Source organism: Oncorhynchus nerka, unplaced genomic scaffold (assembly GCF_034236695.1).
Source record: "Oncorhynchus nerka isolate Pitt River unplaced genomic scaffold, Oner_Uvic_2.0 unplaced_scaffold_712, whole genome shotgun sequence".
Classification (NCBI taxonomy): domain Eukaryota; kingdom Metazoa; phylum Chordata; class Actinopteri; order Salmoniformes; family Salmonidae; genus Oncorhynchus; species Oncorhynchus nerka.
The window spans coordinates 378,224-403,479 of NW_027040468.1; the positions used below are offsets into that span (position 1 = coordinate 378,224).

Here is a 25,256-nt window from a genome sequence, read left to right on the forward strand (position 1 = left end):
ATAGAACAGGCTTGGAACCTCTCACCCTGACAACTTGACTGGTAAATAGAATGAATAGAACAGGCTTGGAACCTCTCACCGTGACAACTTGACTGGTAAATAGAATGAATAGAACAGGCTTGGAACCTCTCACCCTGACAACTTGACTGGTAAATAGAATGAATAGAACAGGCTTGGAACCTCTCACCGTGACAACTTGACTGGTAAATAGAATGAATAGAACAGGCTTGGAACCTCTCAAACTGGTAATATGACTGGTAAATAAAATTAATAGAACCTGTAACCCTAGTAATATGACTGGTAAATAGAATGAATAGAACAGGCGTGGAACCTCTCACCCTGACAACTTGACTAGTAAATAGAATGAATAGAACAGGCTTGGAACCTCTCACCCTGACAACTTGACTGGTAAATAGAATGAATAGAACAGGCTTGGAACCTCTCACCCTGACAACTTGACTGGTAAATAGAATGAATAGAACAGGCTTGGAACCTCTCACCCTGGTAATATGACTGGTAAATAGAATGAATAGAACAGGCTTGGAACCTCTAACCCTGACAACTTGACTGGTAAATGGAATGAATAGAACAGGCTTGGAACCTCTCACCCTGACAACTTGACTGTTAAATAGAATGAATAGAACAGGCTTGGAACCTCTCACCGTGACAACTTGACTGGTAAATAGAATGAATAGAACAAGCTTGGAACCTCTCACCCTGGTAATATGACTGGTAAATAAAATTAATAGAACCTGTAACCCTGGTAATATGACTGGTAAATAAAATGAATAGAACAGGCGTGGAACCTCTCACCCTGACAACTTGACTGGTAAATAGAATAGAACAGGCTTGGAACCTCTCACCGTGACAACTTGACTGGTAAATAGAATGAATAGAACAAGCTTGGAACCTCTCACCCCTAGAACCTGTAACCCTGGTAATATGACTGGTAAATAAAATGAATGGTGACAACTTGACTGGTAAATAGAATAGAACAGGCTTGGAACCTCTCACCTTGACAACTTGACTGGTAAATAGAATGAATAGAACAGGCTTGGAACCTCTCACCTTGACAACTTGACTGGTAAATAGAATGAATAGAACAGGCTTGGAACCTCTCACCCTGACAACTTGACTGGTAAATAGAATGAATAGAACAGGCTTGGAACCTCTCACCCTGGTAATATGACTGGTAAATAGAATGAATAGAACAGGCTTGGAACCTCTAACCCTGACAACTTGACTGGTAAATGGAATGAATAGAACAGGCTTGGAACCTCTCACCCTGACAACTTGACTGGTAAATAGAATGAATAGAACAGGCTTGGAACCTCTCACCCTGACAACTTGACTGGTAAATAGAATGAATAGAACAAGCTTGGAACCTCTCACCCTGGTAATATGACTGGTAAATAAAATTAATGAACTGGTAAATGACTGGAATGAATAGAACAGGCGTGGAACCTCTCACCCTGACAACTTGACTGGTAAATAGAATAGAACAGGCTTGGAACCTCTCACCGTGACAACTTGACTGGTAAATAGAATGAATAGAACAAGCTTGGAACCTCTCACCCTGGTAATATGACTGGTAAATAAAATTAATAGAACCTGTAACCCTGGTAATATGACTGGTAAATAGAATGAATAGAACAGGCTTGGAACCTCTCACCCTGACAACTTGACTGGTAAATAGAAGAATAGAACAGGCTTGGAACCTCTAACCCTGACAACTTGACTGGTAAATAGAATGAATAGAACAGGCTTGGAACCTCTCACCCTGACAACTTGACTGGTAAATAGAATGAATAGAACAGGCTTGGAACCTCTCACCCTGACAACTTGACTGGTAAATAGAATGAATAGAACAGGCTTGGAACCTCTCACCCTGACAACTTGACTGGTAAATAGAATGAATAGAACAGGCTTGGAACCTCTAACCCTGGTAATATGACTGGTAAATAAAATTAATAGAACCTGTAACCCTGGTAATATGACTGGTAAATAGAATGAATAGAACAGGCTTGGAACCTCTCACCCTGACAACTTGACTGGTAAATAGAATGAATAGAACAGGCTTGGAACCTCTCACCCTGACAACTTGACTGGTAAATAGAATAGAACAGGCTTGGAACCTCTCACCCTGACAACTTGACTGGTAAATAGAATGAATAGAACAGGCTTGGAACCCTCACCTTGACAACTTGACTGGTAAATAGAATGAATAGAACAGGCTTGGAACCTCTCACCCTGACAACTTGACTGGTAAATAGAATGAATAGAACAGGCTTGGAACCTCTCACCCTGACAACTTGACTGGTAAATAGAAGAATAGAACAGGCTTGGAACCTCTCACCCTGACAACTTGACTGGTAAAGAATGAATAGAACAGGCTTGGAACCTCTCACCTTGACAACTTGACTGGTAAATAGAATGAATAGAACAGGCTTGGAACCTCTCACCCTGACAACTTGACTGGTAAATAGAATGAATAGAACAGGCTTGGAACCTCTCACCCTGACAACTTGACTGGTAAATAGAATGAATAGAACAGGCTTGGAACCTCTCACCCTGGTAATATGACTGGTAAATAAAATTAATAGAACCTGTAACCCTGGTAATATGACTGGTAAATAGAATGAATAGAACAGGCGTGGAACCTCTCACCCTGACAACTTGACTGGTAAATAGAATAGAACAGGCTTGGAACCTCTCACCTTGACAACTTGACTGGTAAATAGAATGAATAGAACAGGCTTGGAACCTCTCACCCTGACAACTTGACTGGTAAATAGAATGAATAGAACAGGCTTGGAACCTCTCACCTGACAACTTGACTGGTAAATAGAATGAATAGAACAGGCTTGGAACCTCTCACCCTGACAACTTGACTGGTAAATAGAATGAATAGAACAGGCTTGGAACCTCTCACCCTGACAACTTGACTGGTAAATAGAATGAATAGAACAGGCTTGGAACCTCTCACTGGTAATATGACTGGTAAATAAAATTAATAGAACCTGTAACCCTGGTAATATGACTGGTAAATAGAATGAATAGAACAGGCTTGGAACCTCTCACCCTGACAACTTGACTAGTAAATAGAATGAATAGAACAGGCTTGGAACCTCTCACCCTGACAACTTGACTGGTAAATAGAATGAATAGAACAGGCTTGGAACCTCTCACCCTGACAACTTGACTGGTAAATAGAATGAATAGAACAGGCTTGGAACCTCTCACCCTGGTAATATGACTGGTAAATAGAATGAATAGAACAGGCTTGGAACCTCTAACCCTGACAACTTGACTGGTAAATGGAATGAATAGAACAGGCTTGGAACCTCTCACCCTGACAACTTGACTGGTAAATAGAATGAATAGAACAGGCTTGGAACCTCTCACCCTGACAACTTGACTGGTAAATAGAATGAATAGAACAGGCTTGGAACCTCTCACCCTGGTAATATGACTGGTAAATAAAATTAATAGAACTGTAAGGCTTGGAACCGTGGAACCTCTCACCCTGACAACTTGACTGGTAAATAGAATGAATAGAACAGGCTTGGAACCTCTCACCCTGACAACTTGACTGGTAAATAGAATGAATAGAACAGGCTTGGAACCTCTCACCCTGGTAATATGACTGGTAAATAGAATGTGAATAGAACAGGCTTGGAACCTCTCACCGTGACAACTTGACTGGTAAATAGAATGAATAGAACAAGCTTGGAACCTCTCACCCTGGTAATATGACTGGTAAATAAAATTAATAGAACCTGTAACCCTGGTAATATGACTGGTAAATAGAATGAATAGAACAGGCTTGGAACCTCTCACCCTGACAACTTGACTGGTAAATAGAATGAATAGAACAGGCTTGAAAGGTAAACAGAATGAATCTCTAACCCTGGTAATATGACTGGTAAATAAAATTAATAGAACCTGTAACCCTGGTAATATGACTGGTAAATAGAATGAATAGAACAGGCTTGGAACCTCTCACCCTGACAACTTGACTGGTAAATAGAATGAATAGAACAGGCTTGGAACCTCTCACCCTGACAACTTGACTGGTAAATAGAAGAATAGAACAGGCTTGGAACCTCTCACCCTGACAACTTGACTGGTAAATAGAATGAATAGAACAGGCTTGGAACCTCTCACCTTGACAACTTGACTGGTAAATAGAATGAATAGAACAGGCTTGGAACCTCTCACCCTGACAACTTGACAACTTGACTGGTAAATAGAATGAATAGAACAGGCTTGGAACCTCTCACCCTGACAACTTGACTGGTAAATAGAATGAATAGAACAGGCTTGGAACCTCTCACCCTGGTAATATGACTGGTAAATAAAATTAATAGAACCTGTAACCCTGGTAATATGACTGGTAAATAGAATGAATAGAACAGGCTTGGAACCTCTCACCCTGACAACTTGACTGGTAAATAAAATGAATAGAATAGAACAGGTAAACAGAATGAATAGAACCTCTAACCCTGGTAATATGACTGGTAAATAAAATTAATAGAACCTGTAACCCTGGTAATATGACTGGTAAATAGAATGAATAGAACAGGCTTGGAACCTCTCACCCTGACAACTTGACTGGTAAAGAATGAATAGACTGGTGAAACTTGACTGGTAAATGAATAGAACAGGCTTGGAACCTCTCACCCTGGTAATATGACTAGAATTAATAGAACCTGTAACCCTGGTAATATGACTGGTAAATAGAATGAATAGAACAGGCTTGGAACCTCTCACCCTGACAACTTGACTGGTAAATGGAATGAATAGAACAGGCTTGGAACCTCTCACCCTGACAACTTGACTGGTAAATAGAATGAATAGAACAGGCTTGGAACCTCTCACCCTGACAACTTGACTGGTAAATAGAATGAATAGAACAGGCTTGGAACCTCTCACCCTGACAACTTGACTGGTAAATAGAATGAATAGAACAGGCTTGGAACCTCTCACCTGACAACTTGACTGGTAAATAGAATGAATAGAACAGGCTTGGAACCTCTCACTGGTAATATGACTGGTAAATAAAATTAATAGAACCTGTAACCCTAGTAATATGACTGGTAAATAGAATGAATAGAACAGGCTTGGAACCTCTCACCCTGACAACTTGACTGGTAAATAGAATGAATAGAACAGGCTTGGAACCTCTCACCCTGACAACTTGACTGGTAAATAGAATGAATAGAACAGGCTTGGAACCTCTCACCCTGACAACTTGACTGGTAAATAGAATGAATAGAACAGGCTTGGAACCTCTCACCCTGACAATTGACTGGTAAATAGAATGAATAGAACAGGCTTGGAACCTCTAACCCTGACAACTTGACTGGTAAATAGAATGAATAGAACAGGCTTGGAACCTCTCACCCTGACAACTTGACTGGTAAATAGAATGAATAGAACAGGCTTGGAACCTCTCACCTGACAACTTGACTGGTAAATAGAATGAATAGAACAGGCTTGGAACCTCTCACCCTGGTAATATGACTGGTAAATAAAATTAATAGAACCTGTAACCCTGGTAATATGACTGGTAAATAAAATGAATAGAACAGGCTGGAACCTCTCACCCTGACAACTTGACTGGTAAATAGAATGAATAGAACAGGCTTGGAACCTCTCACCCTGACAACTTGACTGGTAAATAGAATGAATAGAACAGGCTTGGAACCTCTCACCCTGGTAATATGACTGGTAAATAAAATTAATAGAACCTGTAACCCTGGTAATATGACTGGTAAATAGAATGAATAGAACAGGCTTGGAACCTCTCACCCTGACAACTTGACTGGTAAATAGAATAGAACCTTGAACCTCAACTTGACAACTTGACTGGTAAATAGAATGAATAGAACAGGCTTGGAACCTCTCACCCTGACAACTTGACTGGTAAATAGAATGAATAGAACAGGCTTGGAACCTCTCACCCTGACAACTTGACTGGTAAATAGAATGAATAGAACAGGCTTGGAACCTCTCACCCTGACAACTTGACTGGTAAATAAAATGAATAGAACAGGCAGAATGAATGGAACCTCTAACCCTGACAATATGACTGGTAAATAGAATGAATAGAACAGGCTTGGAACCTCTCACCCTGACAACTTGACTGGTAAATAGAATGAATAGAACAGGCTTGGAACCTCTCACCCTGACAACTTGACTGGTAAATAGAATAGAACAGGCTTGGAACCTCTCACCCTGACAACTTGACTGGTAAATAGAATGAATAGAACCTGGAACCCTGACAACTTGACTGGTAAATAGAATGAATAGAACAGGCTTGGAACCTCTCACCCTGACAACTTGACTGGTAAATAGAAGAATAGAACAGGCTTGGAACCTCTCACCCTGACAACTTGACTGGTAAATAGAATGAATAGAACAGGCTTGGAACCTCTCACCTGACAACTTGACTGGTAAATAGAATGAATAGAACAGGCTTGGAACCTCTCACCCTGACAACTTGACTGGTAAATAGAATGAATAGAACAGGCTTGGAACCTCTCACCCTGGTAATATGACTGGTAAATAAAATTAATAGAACCTGTAACCCTGGTAATATGACTGGTAAATAGAATGAATAGAACAGGCTTGGAACCTCTCACCCTGACAACTTGACTGGTAAATAGAATGAATAGAACAGGCTTGGAACCTCTCACCCTGACAACTTGACTGGTAAATAGAATGAATAGAACAGGCTTGGAACCTCTCACCCTGACAACTTGACTGGTAAATAGAATGAATAGAACAGGCTTGGAACCTCTCACCCTGACAACTTGACTGGTAAATAGAATGAATAGAACAGGCTTGGAACCTCTCACCCTGACAACTTGACTGGTAAATAGAATGAATAGAACAGGCTTGGAACCTCTCACCGTGACAACTTGACTGGTAAATAGAATGAATAGAACAGGCTTGGAACCTCTCACCCTGGTAATATGACTGGTAAATAAAATTAATAGAACCTGTAACCCTGGTAATATGACTGGTAAATAGAATGAATAGAACAGGCTTGGAACCTCTCACCCTGACAACTTGACTGGTAAATAGAATGAATAGAACAGGCTTGGAACCTCTCACCCTGACAACTTGACTGGTAAATATAATGAATAGAACAGGCTTGGAACCTCTCACCCTGACAACTTGACTGGTAAATAGAATGAATAGAACAGGCTTGGAACCTCTCACCCTGGTAATATGACTGGTAAATAGAATGAATAGAACAGGCTTGGAACCTCTAACCCTGACAACTTGACTGGTAAATAGAATGAATAGAACAGGCTTGGAACCTCTCACCCTGACAACTTGACTGGTAAATAGAATGAATAGAACAGGCTTGGAACCTCTCACCCTGACAACTTGACTGGTAAATAGAATGAATAGAACAGGCTTGGAACCTCTCACCCTGGTAATATGACTGGTAAATAAAATTAATAGAACTGTAACCCTGGTAATATGACTGGTAAATAGAATGAATAGAACAGGCGTGGAACCTCTCACCCTGACAACTTGACTGGTAAATAGAATAGAACAGGCTTGGAACCTCTCACCCTGACAACTTGACTGGTAAATAGAATAGAACAGGCTTGGAACCTCTCACCCTGGTAATATGACTGGTAAATAAAATTAATAGAACCTGTAACCCTGGTAATATGACTGGTAAATAGAATGAATAGAACAGGCGTGGAACCTCTCACCCTGACAACTTGACTGGTAAATAGAATGAATAGAACAGGCTTGGAACCTCTCACCCTGACAACTTGACTGGTAAATAGAATGAATAGAACAGGCTTGGAACCTCTCACCCTGACAACTTGACTGGTAAATAGAATGAATAGAACAGGCTTGGAACCTCTCACCTGACAACTTGACTGGTAAATAGAATGAATAGAACAGGCTTGGAACCTCTCACCCTGACAACTTGACTGGTAAATAGAATGAATAGAACAGGCTTGGAACCTCTAACCCTGACAATTGACTGGTAAATAGAATGAATAGAACAGGCTTGGAACCTCTCACCCTGACAACTTGACTGGTAAATAGAATGAATAGAACAGGCTTGGAACCTCTCACCCTGACAACTTGACTGGTAAATAGAATAGAACAGGCTTGGAACCTCTCACCCTGACAACTTGACTGGTAAATAGAATGAATAGAACAGGCTTGGAACCTCTCACCCTGACAACTTGACTGGTAAATAGAATGAATAGAACAGGCTTGGAACCTCTCACCCTGACAACTTGACTGGTAAATAGAATGAATAGAACAGGCTTGGAACCTCTCACCCTGACAACTTGACTGGTAAATAGAATGAATAGAACAGGCTTGGAACCTCTCACCCTGACAACTTGACTGGTAAATAGAATGAATAGAACAGGCTTGGAACCTCTCACCCTGACAACTTGACTGGTAAATAGAATGAATAGAACAGGCTTGGAACCTCTCACCCTGACAACTTGACTGGTAAATAGAATGAATAGAACAGGCTTGGAACCTCTCACCCTGACAACTTGACTGGTAAATAGAATGAATAGAACAGGCTTGGAACCTCTCACCCTGAACCTGTAACTTGACTGGTAAATAGAATGAATAGAACAGGCTTGGAACCTCTCACCCTGACAACTTGACTGGTAAATAGAATGAATAGAACAGGCTTGGAACCTCTCACCTTGACAACTTGACTGGTAAATAGAATGAATAGAACAGGCTTGGAACCTCTCACCCTGACAACTTGACTGGTAAATAGAATGAATAGAACAGGCTTGGAACCTCTCACCGTGACAACTTGACTGGTAAATAGAATGAATAGAACAGGCTTGGAACCTCTCACCCTGGTAATATGACTGGTAAATAAAATTAATAGAACCTGTAACCCTGGTAATATGACTGGTAAATAGAATGAATAGAACAGGCGTGGAACCTCTCACCCTGACAACTTGACTAGTAAATAGAATGAATAGAACAGGCTTGGAACCTCTCACCCTGACAACTTGACTGGTAAATAGAATGAATAGAACAGGCTTGGAACCTCTCACCCTGACAACTTGACTGGTAAATAGAATGAATAGAACAGGCTTGGAACCTCTCACCCTGGTAATATGACTGGTAAATAGAATGAATAGAACAGGCTTGGAACCTCTAACCCTGACAACTTGACTGGTAAATGAATGAATAGAACAGGCTTGGAACCTCTCACCCTGACAACTTGACTGGTAAATAGAATGAATAGAACAGGCTTGGAACCTCTCACCCTGACAACTTGACTGGTAAATAGAATGAATAGAACCTCTCACCCTGACAACTTGACTGGTAAATAGAATGAATAGAACAGGCTTGGAACCTCTCACCTGACAACTTGACTGGTAAATAGAATGAATAGAACAAGCTTGGAACCTCTCACCCTGGTAACTTGACTGGTAAATAAAATTAATAGAACCTGTAACCCTGGTAATATGACTGGTAAATAGAATGAATAGAACAGGCGTGGAACCTCTCACCCTGACAACTTGACTGGTAAATAGAATGAATAGAACAGGCTTGGAACCTCTCACCCTGACAACTTGACTGGTAAATAGAATGAATAGAACAGGCTTGGAACCTCTAACCCTGGTAAATAAAATTAATAGAACAACTTGACTGGTAAATAGAATGAATAGAACAGGCTTGGAACCTCTCACCCTGACAACTTGACTGGTAAATAGAATGAATAGAACAGGCTTGGAACCTCTCACCCTGACAACTTGACTGGTAAATAGAATGAATAGAACAGGAATTGGAACCTCTCACCCTGACAACTTGACTGGTAAATAGAATGAATAGAACAGGCTTGGAACCTCTCACCTGACAACTTGACTGGTAAATAGAATGAATAGAACAGGCTTGGAACCTCTCACCCTGACAACTTGACTGGTAAATAGAATGAATAGAACAGGCTTGGAACCTCTCACCCTGACAACTTGACTGGTAAATAGAATGAATAGAACAGGCTTGGAACCTCTCACCCTGACAACTTGACTGGTAAATAGAATGAATAGAACAGGCTTGGAACCTCTCACCCTGACAACTTGACTGGTAAATAGAATGAATAGAACAGGCTTGGAACCTCTCACCTTGACAACTTGACTGGTAAATAGAATGAATAGAACAGGCTTGGAACCTCTCACCCTGACAACTTGACTGGTAAATAGAATGAATAGAACAGGCTTGGAACCTCTCACCCTGACAACTTGACTGGTAAATAGAATGAATAGAACAGGCTTGGAACCTCTCACCCTGGTAATATGACTGGTAAATAAAATTAATAGAACCTGTAACCCTGGTAATATGACTGGTAAATAGAATGAATAGAACAGGCGTGGAACCTCTCACCCTGACAACTTGACTAGTAAATAGAATGAATAGAACAGGCTTGGAACCTCTCACCCTGACAACTTGACTGGTAAATAGAATGAATAGAACAGGCTTGGAACCTCTCACCCTGACAACTTGACTGGTAAATAGAATGAATAGAACAGGCTTGGAACCTCTCACCCTGGTAATATGACTGGTAAATAGAATGAATAGAACAGGCTTGGAACCTCTAACCCTGACAACTTGACTGGTAAATGGAATGAATAGAACAGGCTTGGAACCTCTCACCCTGACAACTTGACTGGTAAATAGAATGAATAGAACAGGCTTGGAACCTCTCACCCTGACAACTTGACTGGTAAATAGAATGAATAGAACCTCTCACCCTGACAACTTGACTGGTAAATAGAATGAATAGAACAGGCTTGGAACCTCTCACCCTGACAACTTGACTGGTAAATAGAATGAATAGAACAGGCTTGGAACCTCTCACCCTGGTAATATGACTGGTAAAAAATAGAACCTGTAACCCTGGTAATATGACTGGTAAATAAAATGAATAGAACTTGGAACCTCTCACCCTGACAACTTGACTGGTAAATAGAATGAATAGAACAGGCTTGGAACCTCTCACCGTGACAACTTGACTGGTAAATAGAATGAATAGAACAGGCTTGGAACCTCTCACCCTGACAACTTGACTGGTAAATGACTGGTAAATAGAATGAATAGAACAGGCTTGGAACCTCTCACCCTGACAACTTGACTGGTAAATAGAATGAATAGAACAGGCTTGGAACCTCTTGACAACTTGACTGGTAAATAGAATGAATAGAACAGGCTTGGAACCTCTCACCCTGACAACTTGACTGGTAAATAGAATGAATAGAACAGGCTTGGAACCTCTCACCGTGACAACTTGACTGGTAAATAGAATGAATAGAACAGGCTTGGAACCTCTCACCCTGGTAATATGACTGGTAAATAAAATTAATAGAACCTGTAACCCTGGTAATATGACTGGTAAATAGAATGAATAGAACAGGCGTGGAACCTCTCACCCTGACAACTTGACTGGTAAATAGAATGAATAGAACAGGCTTGGAACCTCTCACCCTGACAACTTGACTGGTAAATAGAATGAATAGAACAGGCTTGGAACCTCTCACCCTGACAACTTGACTGGTAAATAGAATGAATAGAACAGGCTTGGAACCTCTCACCCTGGTAATATGACTGGTAAATAGAATGAATAGAACAGGCTTGGAACCTCTAACCCTGACAACTTGACTGGTAAATGGAATGAATAGAACAGGCTTGGAACCTCTCACCCTGACAACTTGACTGGTAAATAGAATGAATAGAACAGGCTTGGAACCTCTCACCCTGACAACTTGACTGGTAAATAGAATGAATAGAACAGGCTTGGAACCTCTCACCCTGACAACTTGACTGGTAAATAGAATGAATAGAACAGGCTTGGAACCTCTCACCTGACAACTTGACTGGTAAATAGAATGAATAGAACAGGCTTGGAACCTCTCACCCTGGTAATATGACTGGTAAATAAAATTAATAGAACCTGTAACCCTGGTAATTGACTGGTAAATAGAATGAATAGAACAGGCTTGGAACCTCTCACCCTGACAACTTGACTGGTAAATAGAATGAATAGAACAGGCTTGGAACCTCTGACAACTTGACTGGTAAATAGAATGAATAGAACAGGCTTGGAACCTCTCACCCTGACAACTTGACTGGTAAATAGAATGAATAGAACAGGCTTGGAACCTCTCACCCTGACAACTTGACTGGTAAATAGAATGAATAGAACAGGCTTGGAACCTCTCACCCTGACAACTTGACTGGTAAATAGAATGAATAGAACAGGCTTGGAACCTCTCACCCTGACAACTTGACTGGTAAATAGAATGAATAGAACAGGCTTGGAACCTCTCACCCTGACAACTTGACTGGTAAATAGAATGAATAGAACAGGCTTGGAACCTCTCACCCTGACAACTTGACTGGTAAATAGAATGAATAGAACAGGCTTGGAACCTCTCACCCTGACAACTTGACTGGTAAATAGAATGAATAGAACAGGCTTGGAACCTCTAACCCTGACAACTTGACTGGTAAATAGAATGAATAGAACAGGCTTGGAACCTCTCACCCTGACAACTTGACTGGTAAATAGAATGAATAGAACAGGCTTGGAACCTCTCACCCTGGTAATATGACTGGTAAATAAAATTAATAGAACCTGTAACCCTGGTAATATGACTGGTAAATAGAATGAATAGAACAGGCTTGGAACCTCTCACCCTGACAACTTGACTGGTAAATAGAATGAATAGAACAGGCTTGGAACCTCTCACCCTGACAACTTGACTGGTAAATAGAATGAATAGAACAGGCTTGGAACCTCTCACCCTGACAACTTGACTGGTAAATAGAATGAATAGAACAGGCTTGGAACCTCTCACCCTGACAATATGACTGGTAAATAGAATGAATAGAACAGGCTTGGAACCTCTCACCCTGACAACTTGACTGGTAAATAGAATGAATAGAACAGGCTTGGAACCTCTCACCCTGACAACTTGACTGGTAAATAGAATGAATAGAACAGGCTTGGAACCTCTCACCCTGACAACTTGACTGGTAAATAGAATGAATAGAACAGGCTTGGAACCTCACCCTGACAACTTGACTGGTAAATAGAATGAATAGAACAGGCTTGGAACCTCTCACCTGACAACTTGACTGGTAAATAGAATGAATAGAACAAGCTTGGAACCTCTCACCCTGGTAATATGACTGGTAAATAAAATTAATAGAACCTGTAACCCTGGTAATATGACTGGTAAATAAAATGAATAGAACAGGCGTGGAACCTCTCACCCTGACAACTTGACTGGTAAATAGAATAGAACAGGCTTGGAACCTCTCACCCTGACAACTTGACTGGTAAATAGAATAGAACAGGCTTGGAACCTCTCACCCTGACAACTTGACTGGTAAATAGAATAGAACAGGCTTGGAACCTCTCACCCTGGTAATAGAACCTGTAACCCTGGTAATATGACTGGTAAATAGAATGAATAGAACAGGCTTGGAACCTCTCACCCTGACAACTTGACTGGTAAATAGAATGAATAGAACAGGCTTGGAACCTCTCACCTTGACAACTTGACTGGTAAATAGAATGAATAGAACAGGCTTGGAACCTCTAACCCTGACAACTTGACTGGTAAATAGAATGAATAGAACAGGCTTGGAACCTCTCACCCTGGTAACAATGACTGGTAAATAGAATGAATAGAACAGGCTTGGAACCTCTAACCCTGACAACTTGACTGGTAAATGGAATGAATAGAACAGGCTTGGAACCTCTCACCCTGACAACTTGACTGGTAAATAGAATGAATAGAACAGGCTTGGAACCTCTCACCCTGACAACTTGACTGGTAAATAGAATGAACATAGAACCTCTCACCCTGACAACTTGACTGGTAAATAGAATGAATAGAACAGGCTTGGAACCTCTCACCCTGACAACTTGACTGGTAAATAGAATGAATAGAACAGGCTTGGAACCTCTCACCCTGGTAATATGACTGGTAAATAAAATTAATAGAACCTGTAACCCTGGTAATATGACTGGTAAATAGAATGAATAGGCTTGGAACCTCTCACCCTGACAACTTGACTGGTAAATGAATGAATAGAACCTTCTCACCCTGACAACTTGACTGGTAAATAGAATGAATAGAACAGGCTTGGAACCTCTCACCCTGACAACTTGACTGGTAAATAGAATGAATAGAACAGGCTTGGAACCTCTCACCCTGACAACTTGACTGGTAAATAGAATGAATAGAACAGGCTTGGAACCTCTCACCCTGACAACTTGACTGGTAAATAGAATGAATAGAACAGGCTTGGAACCTCTCACCCTGACAACTTGACTGGTAAATAGAATGAATAGAACAGGCTTGGAACCTCTCACCCTGACAACTTGACTGGTAAATAGAATGAATAGAACAGGCTTGGAACCTCTCACCCTGACAACTTGACTGGTAAATAGAATGAATAGAACAGGCTTGGAACCTCTCACCCTGACAACTTGACTGGTAAAACTGGTAAAGAATGAATAGAACAGGCTTGGAACCTCTCACCCTGACAACTTGACTGGTAAATAGAATGAATAGAACAGGCTTGGAACCTCTCACCCTGACAACTTGACTGGTAAATAGAATGAATAGAACAGGCTTGGAACCTCTCACCCTGACAATATGACTGGTAAATAGAATGAATAGAACAGGCTTGGAACCTCTCACCCTGACAACTTGACTGGTAAATAGAATGAATAGAACAGGCTTGGAACCTCTCACCCTGACAACTTGACTGGTAAATAGAATGAATAGAACAGGCTTGGAACCTCTCACCCTGACAACTTGACTGGTAAATAGAATGAATAGGCTTGGAACCTCTCACCCTGACAACTTGACTGGTAAATAGAATGAATAGAACAGGAACCTTCACCCTGGTAATATGACTGGTAAATAAAATTAATAGAACCTCACCCTGACAATGACTGGTAAATAGAATGAATAGAACAGGCTTGGAACCTCTCACCCTGACAACTTGACTGGTAAATAGAATGAATAGAACAGGCTTGGAACCTCTAACCCTGACAACTTGACTGGTAAATAGAATGAATAGAACAGGCTTGGAACCTCTCACCCTGACAACTTGACTGGTAAATAGAATGAATAGAACAGGCTTGGAACCTCTCACCCTGACAACTTGACTGGTAAATAGAATGAATAGAACAGGCTTGGAACCTCTCACCCTGACAACTTGACTGGTAAATAGAATGAATAGAACAGGCTTGGAACCTCTCACCCTGACAACTTGACTGGTAAATAGAATGAATAGAACAGGCTTGGAACCTCTCACCCTGACAACTTGACTGGTAAATAGAATGAATAGAACAGGCTTGGAACCTCTCACCCTGGTAATATGACTGGTAAATAAAATTAATAGAACTGTAACCCTGGTAATATGACTGGTAAATAGAATGAATAGAACAGGCTTGGAACCTCTCACCCTGACAACTTGACTGGTAAATAGAATGAATAGAACAGGCTTGGAACCTCTCACCCTGACAACTTGACTGGTAAATAGAATGAATAGAACAGGCTTGGAACCTCTCACCCTGACAACTTGACTGGTAAATAGAATGAATAGAACAGGCTTGGAACCTCTCACCGTGACAACTTGACTGGTAAATAGAATGAATAGAACAGGCTTGGAACCTCTCACCCTGGTAATATGACTGGTAAATAAAATTAATAGAACCTGTAACCCTGGTAATATGACTGGTAAATAGAATGAATAGAACAGGCTTGGAACCTCTCACCCTGACAACTTGACTAGTAAATAGAATGAATAGAACAGGCTTGGAACCTCTCACCCTGACAACTTGACTGGTAAATATAATGAATAGAACAGGCTTGGAACCTCTCACCCTGACAACTTGACTGGTAAATAGAATGAATAGAACAGGCTTGGAACCTCTCACCCTGGTAATATGACTGGTAAATAGAATGAATAGAACAGGCTTGGAACCTCTAACCCTGACAACTTGACTGGTAAATGGAATGAATAGAACAGGCTTGGAACCTCTCACCCTGACAACTTGACTGGTAAATAGAATGAATAGAACAGGCTTGGAACCTCTCACCCTGACAACTTGACTGGTAAATAGAATGAATAGAACCTCTCACCCTGACAACTTGACTGTTAAATAGAATGAATAGAACAGGCTTGGAACCTCTCACCGTGACAACTTGACTGGTAAATAGAATGAATAGAACAAGCTTGGAACCTCTCACCCTGGTAATATGACTGGTAAATAAAATTAATAGAACCTGTAACCCTGGTAATATGACTGGTAAATAAAATGAATAGAACAGGCGTGGAACCTCTCACCCTGACAACTTGACTGGTAAATAGAATGAATAGAACAGGCTTGGAACCTCTCACCCTGACAACTTGACTGGTAAATATAATGAATAGAACAGGCTTGGAACCTCTCACCCTGACAACTTGACTGGTAAATGAATGAATAACAGGCTTGGAACCTCTCACCCTGGTAATATGACTGGTAAATATGAATAGAACAGGCTTGGAACCTCTAACCCTGACAACTTGACTGGTAAATGGAATGAATAGAACAGGCTTGGAACCTCTCACCCTGACAACTTGACTGGTAAATAGAATGAATAGAACAGGCTTGGAACCTCTCACCCTGACAACTTGACTGGTAAATAGAATGAATAGAACCTCTCACCCTGACAACTTGACTGTTAAATAGAATGAATAGAACAGGCTTGGAACCTCTCACCGTGACAACTTGACTGGTAAATAGAATGAATAGAACAAGCTTGGAACCTCTCACCCTGGTAATATGACTGGTAAATAAAATTAATAGAACCTGTAACCCTGGTAATATGACTGGTAAATAAAATGAATAGAACAGGCTGGAACCTCTCACCCTGACAACTTGATAAATAGAATAGAACAGGCTTGGAACCTCTCACCCTGACAACTTGACTGGTAAATAGAATGAATAGAACAGGCTTGGAACCTCTCACCCTGGTAATATGTACAAAATTAATGAACCTAACCCTGGTAATATGTAAATAGAATGAATAGAACAGGCTTGGAACCTCTCACCCTGACAACTTGACTGGTAAATAGAATGAATAGAACAGGCTTGGAACCTCTCACCTTGACAACTTGACTGGTAAATAGAATGAATAGAACAGGCTTGGAACCTCTAACCCTGACAACTTGACTGGTAAATAGAATGAATAGAACAGGCTTGGAACCTCTCACCGTGACAACTTGACTGGTAAATAGAATGAATAGAACAGGCTTGGAACCTCTCACCCTGGTAATATGACTGGTAAATAAAATTAATAGAACCTGTAACCCTGGTAATATGACTGGTAAATAGAATGAATAGAACAGGCGTGGAACCTCTCACCCTGACAACTTGACTAGTAAATAGAATGAATAGAACAGGCTTGGAACCTCTCACCCTGACAACTTGACTGGTAAATATAATGAATAGAACAGGCTTGGAACCTCTCACCCTGACAACTTGACTGGTAAATAGAATGAATAGAACAGGCTTGGAACCTCTCACCCTGGTAATATGACTGGTAAATAGAATGAATAGAACAGGCTTGGAACCTCTAACCCTGACAACTTGACTGGTAAATGGAATGAATAGAACAGGCTTGGAACCTCTCACCCTGACAACTTGACTGGTAAATAGAATGAATAGAACAGGCTTGGAACCTCTCACCCTGACAACTTGACTGGTAAATAGAATGAATAGAACCTCTCACCCTGACAACTTGACTGGTAAATAGAATGAATAGAACAGGCTTGGAACCTCTCACCGTGACAACTTGACTGGTAAATAGAATGAATAGAACAAGCTTGGAACCTCTCACCCTGGTAATATGACTGGTAAATAAAATTAATAGAACCTGTAACCCTGGTAATATGACTGGTAAATAGAATGAATAGAACAGGCGTGGAACCTCTCACCCTGACAACTTGACTGGTAAATAGAATAGAACAGGCTTGGAACCTCTAACCTTGACAACTTGACTGGTAAATAGAATGAATAGAACAGGCTTGGAACCTCTAACCCTGACAACTTGACTGTTAAATAGAATGAATAGAACAGGCTTGGAACCTCTCACCGTGACAACTTGACTGGTAAATAGAATGAATAGAACAAGCTTGGAACCTCTCACCCTGGTAATATGACTGGTAAATAAAATTAATAGAACCTGTAACCCTGGTAATATGACTGGTAAATAAAATGAATAGAACAGGCGTGGAACCTCTCACCCTGACAACTTGACTGGTAAATAGAATGAATAGAACAGGCTTGGAACCTCTAACCCTGACAACTTGACTGGTAAATAGAATGAATAGAACAGGCTTGGAACCTCTCACCTGACAACTTGACTGGTAAATAGAATGAATAGAACAGGCTTGGAACCTCTCACCCTGACAACTTGACTGGTAAATAGAATGAATAGAACAGGCTTGGAACCTCTCACCCTGACAACTTGACTGGTAAATAGAATGAATAGAACAGGCTTGGAACCTCTCACCCTGACAACTTGACTGGTAAATAGAATGAATAGAACAGGCTTGGAACCTCTCACCTTGACAACTTGACTGGTAAATAGAATGAATAGAACAGGCTTGGAACCTCTAACCCTGACAACTTGACTGGTAAATAGAATGAATAGAACAGGCTTGGAACCTCTCACCGTGACAACTTGACTGGTAAATAGAATGAATAGAACAGGCTTGGAACCTCTCACCCTGGTAATATGACTGGTAAATAAAATTAATAGAACCTGTAACCCTGGTAATATGACTGGTAAATAGAATGAATAGAACAGGCTTGGAACCTCTCACCCTGACAACTTGACTGGTAAATATAATGAATAGAACAGGCTTGGAACCTCTCACCCTGACAACTTGACTGGTAAATAGAATGAATAGAACAGGCTTGGAACCTCTCACCCTGGTAATATGACTGGTAAATAGAATGAATAGAACAGGCTTGGAACCTCTAACCCTGACAACTTGACTGGTAAATGGAATGAATAGAACAGGCTTGGAACCTCTCACCCTGACAACTTGACTGGTAAATAGAATGAATAGAACAGGCTTGGAACCTCTCACCCTGACAACTTGACTGGTAAATAGAATGAATAGAACCTCTCACCCTGACAACTTGACTGGTAAATAGAATGAATAGAACAAGCTTGGAACCTCTCACCCTGGTAATATGACTGGTAAATAAAATTAATAGAACCTGTAACCCTGGTAATATGACTGGTAAATAGAATGAATAGAACAGGCGTGGAACCTCTCACCCTGACAACTTGACTGGTAAATAGAATAGAACAGGCTTGGAACCTCTAACCTTGACAACTTGACTGGTAAATAGAATGAATAGAACAGGCTTGGAACCTCTAACCCTGACAACTTGACTGGTAAATAGAATGAATAGAACAGGCTTGGAACCTCTCACCCTGACAACTTGACTGGTAAATAGAATGAATAGAACAGGCTTGGAACCTCTCACCTTGACAACTTGACTGGTAAATAGAATGAATAGAACAGGCTTGGAACCTCTAACCCTGACAACTTGACTGGTAAATAGAATGAATAGAACAGGCTTGGAACCTCTCACCGTGACAACTTGACTGGTAAATAGAATAAATAGAACAGGCTTGGAACCTCTCACCCTGGTAATATGACTGTTAAATAAAATTAATAGAACCTGTAACCCTGGTAATATGACTGGTAAATAGAATGAATAGAACAGGCGTGGAACCTCTCACCCTGACAACTTGACTAGTAAATAGAATGAATAGAACAGGCTTGGAACCTCTCACCCTGACAACTTGACTGGTAAATAGAATGAATAGAACAGGCTTGGAACCTCTCACCCTGACAACTTGACTGGTAAATAGAATGAATAGAACAGGCTTGGAACCTCTCACCATGACAACTTGACTGGTAAATAGAATGAATAGAACAGGCTTGGAACCTCTCACCTTGACAACTTGACTGGTAAATAGAATGAATAGAACAGGCTTGGAACCTCTAACCCTGACAACTTGACTGGTAAATAGAATGAATAGAACAGGCTTGGAACCTCTCACCGTGACAACTTGACTGGTAAATAGAATAAATAGAACAGGCTTGGAACCTCTCACCCTGGTAATATGACTGTTAAATAAAATTAATAGAACCTGTAACCCTGGTAATATGACTGGTAAATAGAATGAATAGAACAGGCTTGGAACCTCTCACCCTGACAACTTGACTAGTAAATAGAATGAATAGAACAGGCTTGGAACCTCTCACCCTGACAACTTGACTGGTAAATAGAATGAATAGAACAGGCTTGGAACCTCTCACCCTGACAACTTGACTGGTAAATAGAATGAATAGAACAGGCTTGGAACCTCTCACCCTGACAACTTGACTGGTAAATAGAATGAATAGAACAGGCTTGGAACCTCTCACCCTGACAACTTGACTGGTAAATAGAATGAATAGAACAGGCTTGGAACCTCTCACCCTGACAACTTGACTGGTAAATAGAATGAATAGAACCTCTCACCCTGACAACTTGACTGGTAAATAGAATGAATAGAACCTCTCACCCTGACAACTTGACTGGTAAATAGAATGAATAGAACCTCTCACCCTGACAACTTGACTGGTAAATAGAATGAATAGAACAGGCTTGGAACCTCTCACCCTGACAACTTGACTGGTAAATAGAATGAATAGAACAGGCTTGGAACCTCTCACCCTGACAACTTGACTGGTAAACTAACAATGGCTGCCTGGTATGGTGATGCAATAAATTGTAGAATGTTCATTCAAATGATTCTAACTGACGTGCTCATGCAATAGAAGGTATTTTTGTAATGTCAGTTGAGTTGAATCAACAAAACACATCACATATTATACTTCCTGCTTTGCTCCTATGGGTACACTCGCAATAGCTGCCAATCCAGCCATTATGCCATAATTGACTTGATGCACTTCCTGTCCAGTCTATTTCCATGGCAGCACATGCAGACAGGAGAGGAGGAGAGGAGAACATGTTTTCCTAAAAGATGTCATCAAGGAAAAGGGTGGGTACTTGGAAGAATCTAAAATCTCAAATATATTTGCATTTGTTTAACACTATTTTGGTTACTACATGATTCCATATGTGTTATTTCATAGTTTTGATGTCTTCTCTACTATTCTACAATGTAGAAAATAGTCAAAATAAAAGAAATACCCTGGAATGAGTAGGTGTGTCCAAACTTCTGACTGGTAGTGTATATATTTATTTTTGCTATTCTAACATTTTTTTACTGTGACTGCAGTCATTTGGCTGATCAGTTCCTGTCACCCAAAATGCCATGACTGTCACAGTCATTACTACCATCTCCTACACATGAAGTATGACAAATTCTCACCACCCTCCTTTTTCTCTTCAGCCAAGTGTTTACAGTTTAACTAAAAATGGCAATACCCAAGACTAACTATACCCACATATACCCACACATAACTATACCCACATATACCCACACATAACTATACCCACATATACCCACACATAACTATACCCACATATACCCACACATAACTATACCCACATATACCCACACATAACTATACCCACATATACCCACACATAACTATACCCACATATACCCACACATAACTATACCCACATATACCCACACATAACTATACCCACATATACCCACACATAACTATACCCACATATACCCACACATAACTATACCCACATATACCCACACATAACTATACCCACATATACCCACACATAACTATACCCACATATACCCACACATAACTATACCCACATATACCCACACATAACTATACCCACATATACCCACACATAACTATACCCACATATACCCACACATAACTATACCCACATATACCCACACATAACTATACCCACATATACCCACACATAACTATACCCACATATACCCACACATAACTATACCCACATATACCCACACATAACTATACCCACATATACCCACACATAACTATACCCACATATACCCACACATAACTATACCCACATTTACCCACACATAACTATACCCACATATACCCACACATAACTATACCCACATATACCCACACATAACTATACCCACATATACCCACACATAACTATACCCACATATACCCACACATAACTATACCCACATATACCCACACATAACTATACCCACATATACCCACACATAACTATACCCACATATACCCACACATAACTATACCCACATATACCCACACATAACTATACCCACATATACCCACACATAACTATACCCACATATACCCACACATAACTATACCCACATATACCCACACATAACTATACCCACATATACCCACACATAACTATACCCACATATACCCACACATAACTATACCCACATATACCCACACATAACTATACCCACATATACCCACACATAACTATACCCACATATACCCACACATAACTATACCCACATATACCCACACATAACTATACCCACATATACCCACACATAACTATACCCACATATACCCACACATAACTATACCCACATATACCCACACATAACTATACCCACATATACCCACACATAACTATACCCACATATACCCACACATAACTATACCCACATAAAATGGTTATGATACATCTAAACTTAATAATGGTAAATATTACCCTGCCCCAGGCTTTTCAAACATTGGACCATTTCTTTCCATTTTCACCTAAAATGACATACCCAAATCTAACTACCTGTGGCTCAGGACCTGAAGCAAGGATATGCATTGTTTTGATACCATTTGAAAGGAAACACTTTGAAGTTTGTGTAAAAGCGAAATTAATGTAGGAGAATATAACACATTAGATCAGGTCAAATATAATACAAATAACTTTTTTTTTTCTTTTTTCTTTTTTACCATCATCTTTGAAATGCAAGAGAAAGGTCATAATTTATTATTCCAGCCCACGCGCAATTTAGATTTTGGCCACTAGATGACAGCAGTGTATGTGCAACGTGTTAGACTGATCCAATGAACCATTGCATTTGTGTTCAACATTTTGTATCAAGACTGCCCTAAGGTGCCTAATTGGTTAATTAATACATGTTCAAGTTCATAACTGTGCAACTCTCCTCAAACAATAGCATGGTATTCTTTCACTGTAATAGCTACTGCAAATTGGACAGTGCAGTTGGATTAACAAGAATTTAAGCTTTCTGTCAATATCAGATATGTCTATGTCCTGGGAAATGTTCTTGTTATTTACAACCTCATGCTAATCGCATTAGCCTGACTCTCTTATGGGCAGTGGTGAAACTAGTGCACCAATGTTCAGGGTGCAATTTGGGACATAAGAATTTATGAGAATAGAGAAGAACTCATTTGCAACTTTAAGTTACACTACGAGCCAGGCAGAGGCAGGTTCTCCATCAATATGTGTGTGTACATCCATGTATGTGTGTGTGTGTGTGTGTGTGTGTGTGTGTGTGTGTGTGTGTGTGTGTGTGTGTACATCTATGTGTGTGTGTGTGTGTGTGTCATCTATGTGTGTACATCTATGTGTGTGTGTGATTGAGCAAAGTGTGTGTGTGATGAAATACATCTATGTGTGTGTGTTTGAATGTATGATTGATTGAGCAAATACCATTCATTATCTAGGAACCTCTTCATCAACCAATACCATTCATTAAGAGCATCAACTACCATTCATTATCTAGAGGAACCTCTTCATCAACCAATACCATTCATTATCTAGATGTCCTGTTGAACCTCTTCATCAACCAATAACATTCATTATCTAGATGTCCTGTTGAACCTCTTCATCAACCAATACCATTCATTATCTAGATGTCCTGTTGAACCTCTTCATCAACCAATACCATTCATTATCTAGATGTCCTGTTGAACCTCTTCATCAACCAATACCATTCATTATCTAGATGTCCTGTTGAACCTCTTCATCAACCAATACCATTCATTATCTAGATGTCCTGTTGAACCTCTTCATCAACCAATACCTTTCATTATCTAGATGTGTGTGTGTGTGTGTGTGTGTGTGTGTGGCGGTGTTTGCGTGTGTGGCGGTGTGTGTGTGTGTGTGGCGGTGTGTGTGTGTGTGTGTGGCGGTGTGTGTGTGTGTGTGTGTGTGTGTGTGTGTGTGTGTGTGTGTGTGTGTGTGTGTGTGTGTGTGTGTGTGTGTGTGTGTGTGTGTGTGGCGGTGTTTGTGTGTGTGTGTGTTTTGCATGTGTGTGTGTGTGTGTGTGTGTGTGTGTGTGTGTGTGTGTGTGTAAAGTAGGACAGGATGCAGAACCCAGAAGCCCTTTTAGAATCTCTCTCAGTTCCGGACCTTGATTCTATATTCTGTTTGGCCTCATCCTGCTCCAAACCATCTCCTCCCCAGAGAGCCAAGCTCAACGTGGGATTTAAATAAGAACTTCAAACAACTCAGTCAGATGCCCGAAATCCCCCGCCCACACACACACTTTCATTTACCTTCTCACAGTCAATTTCACTTGAGTGCACAGGTCTCTCTTTCCCTTGATCAGTTGTGTGCTTCCCTCTAGTGGCTGATGTTGGAAGTACTTCCCACCAATCAGGTTTGAATTGTTTTCATGGAAGTCTACCAGTCCAATAAATACTATAACCCTAACCATGAATAACACAGTTTAAACTCCAACATAAATACTATAACTCTAACCATGAATAACACAGTTTAAATCCCAACAGTAAATCAAATATCCCTCTCTCATAGGTTCCACCTACTTGTTCTGAGGCTCCTCTGGATTGGCTGGCTGTTGGCGATAGGCCCGCCCTTGACTCCTCCCCCACTGACAGTGCGGATGGTGAAGTTGTACAGTCGTCCCGGGAACATCCCATCCAGGATGCGGCTGGTTGGCTGAGGCGCTGTGATTGACAGGGAATCTCTGGGAGCCCATTGGAGGTCAAAGGTGTCGTAGTCACCAGAGGCGGGACCATCCCAGGTCAGTTCTACAGAGCTGTTACCACTGATGTCCCTGAAGGATACCATGGAGGGAGGCTCTGGGGCTGAGGGGGAAAACACAGACAGAAACAGGCTTTACAAAACACAGACAGAAAAGCTTAACACAAAACACAGACAGAAACAGGCTTTACTGCAAGTAACACAA

General features: G+C 40.7%; 1 protein-coding gene across 1 annotated transcript in view; it reads right to left on the reverse strand.

The window, feature by feature from the left end:
* LOC115116480 (receptor-type tyrosine-protein phosphatase beta-like) overlaps window positions 1-25,184 on the reverse strand; it is a gene marked incomplete at its 5' end in the record, with an annotated part of 135,943 nt that extends 110,759 nt beyond the window's left edge. Inside the window, one exon of the mRNA XM_065016968.1 lies at window positions 24,874-25,184. Coding sequence (XP_064873040.1) covers window positions 24,874-25,184 — 311 coding nt within the window. The remainder of the gene's footprint in view (window positions 1-24,873) is intronic.
* Between the last annotated feature and the right edge of the window lie 72 nt (window positions 25,185-25,256).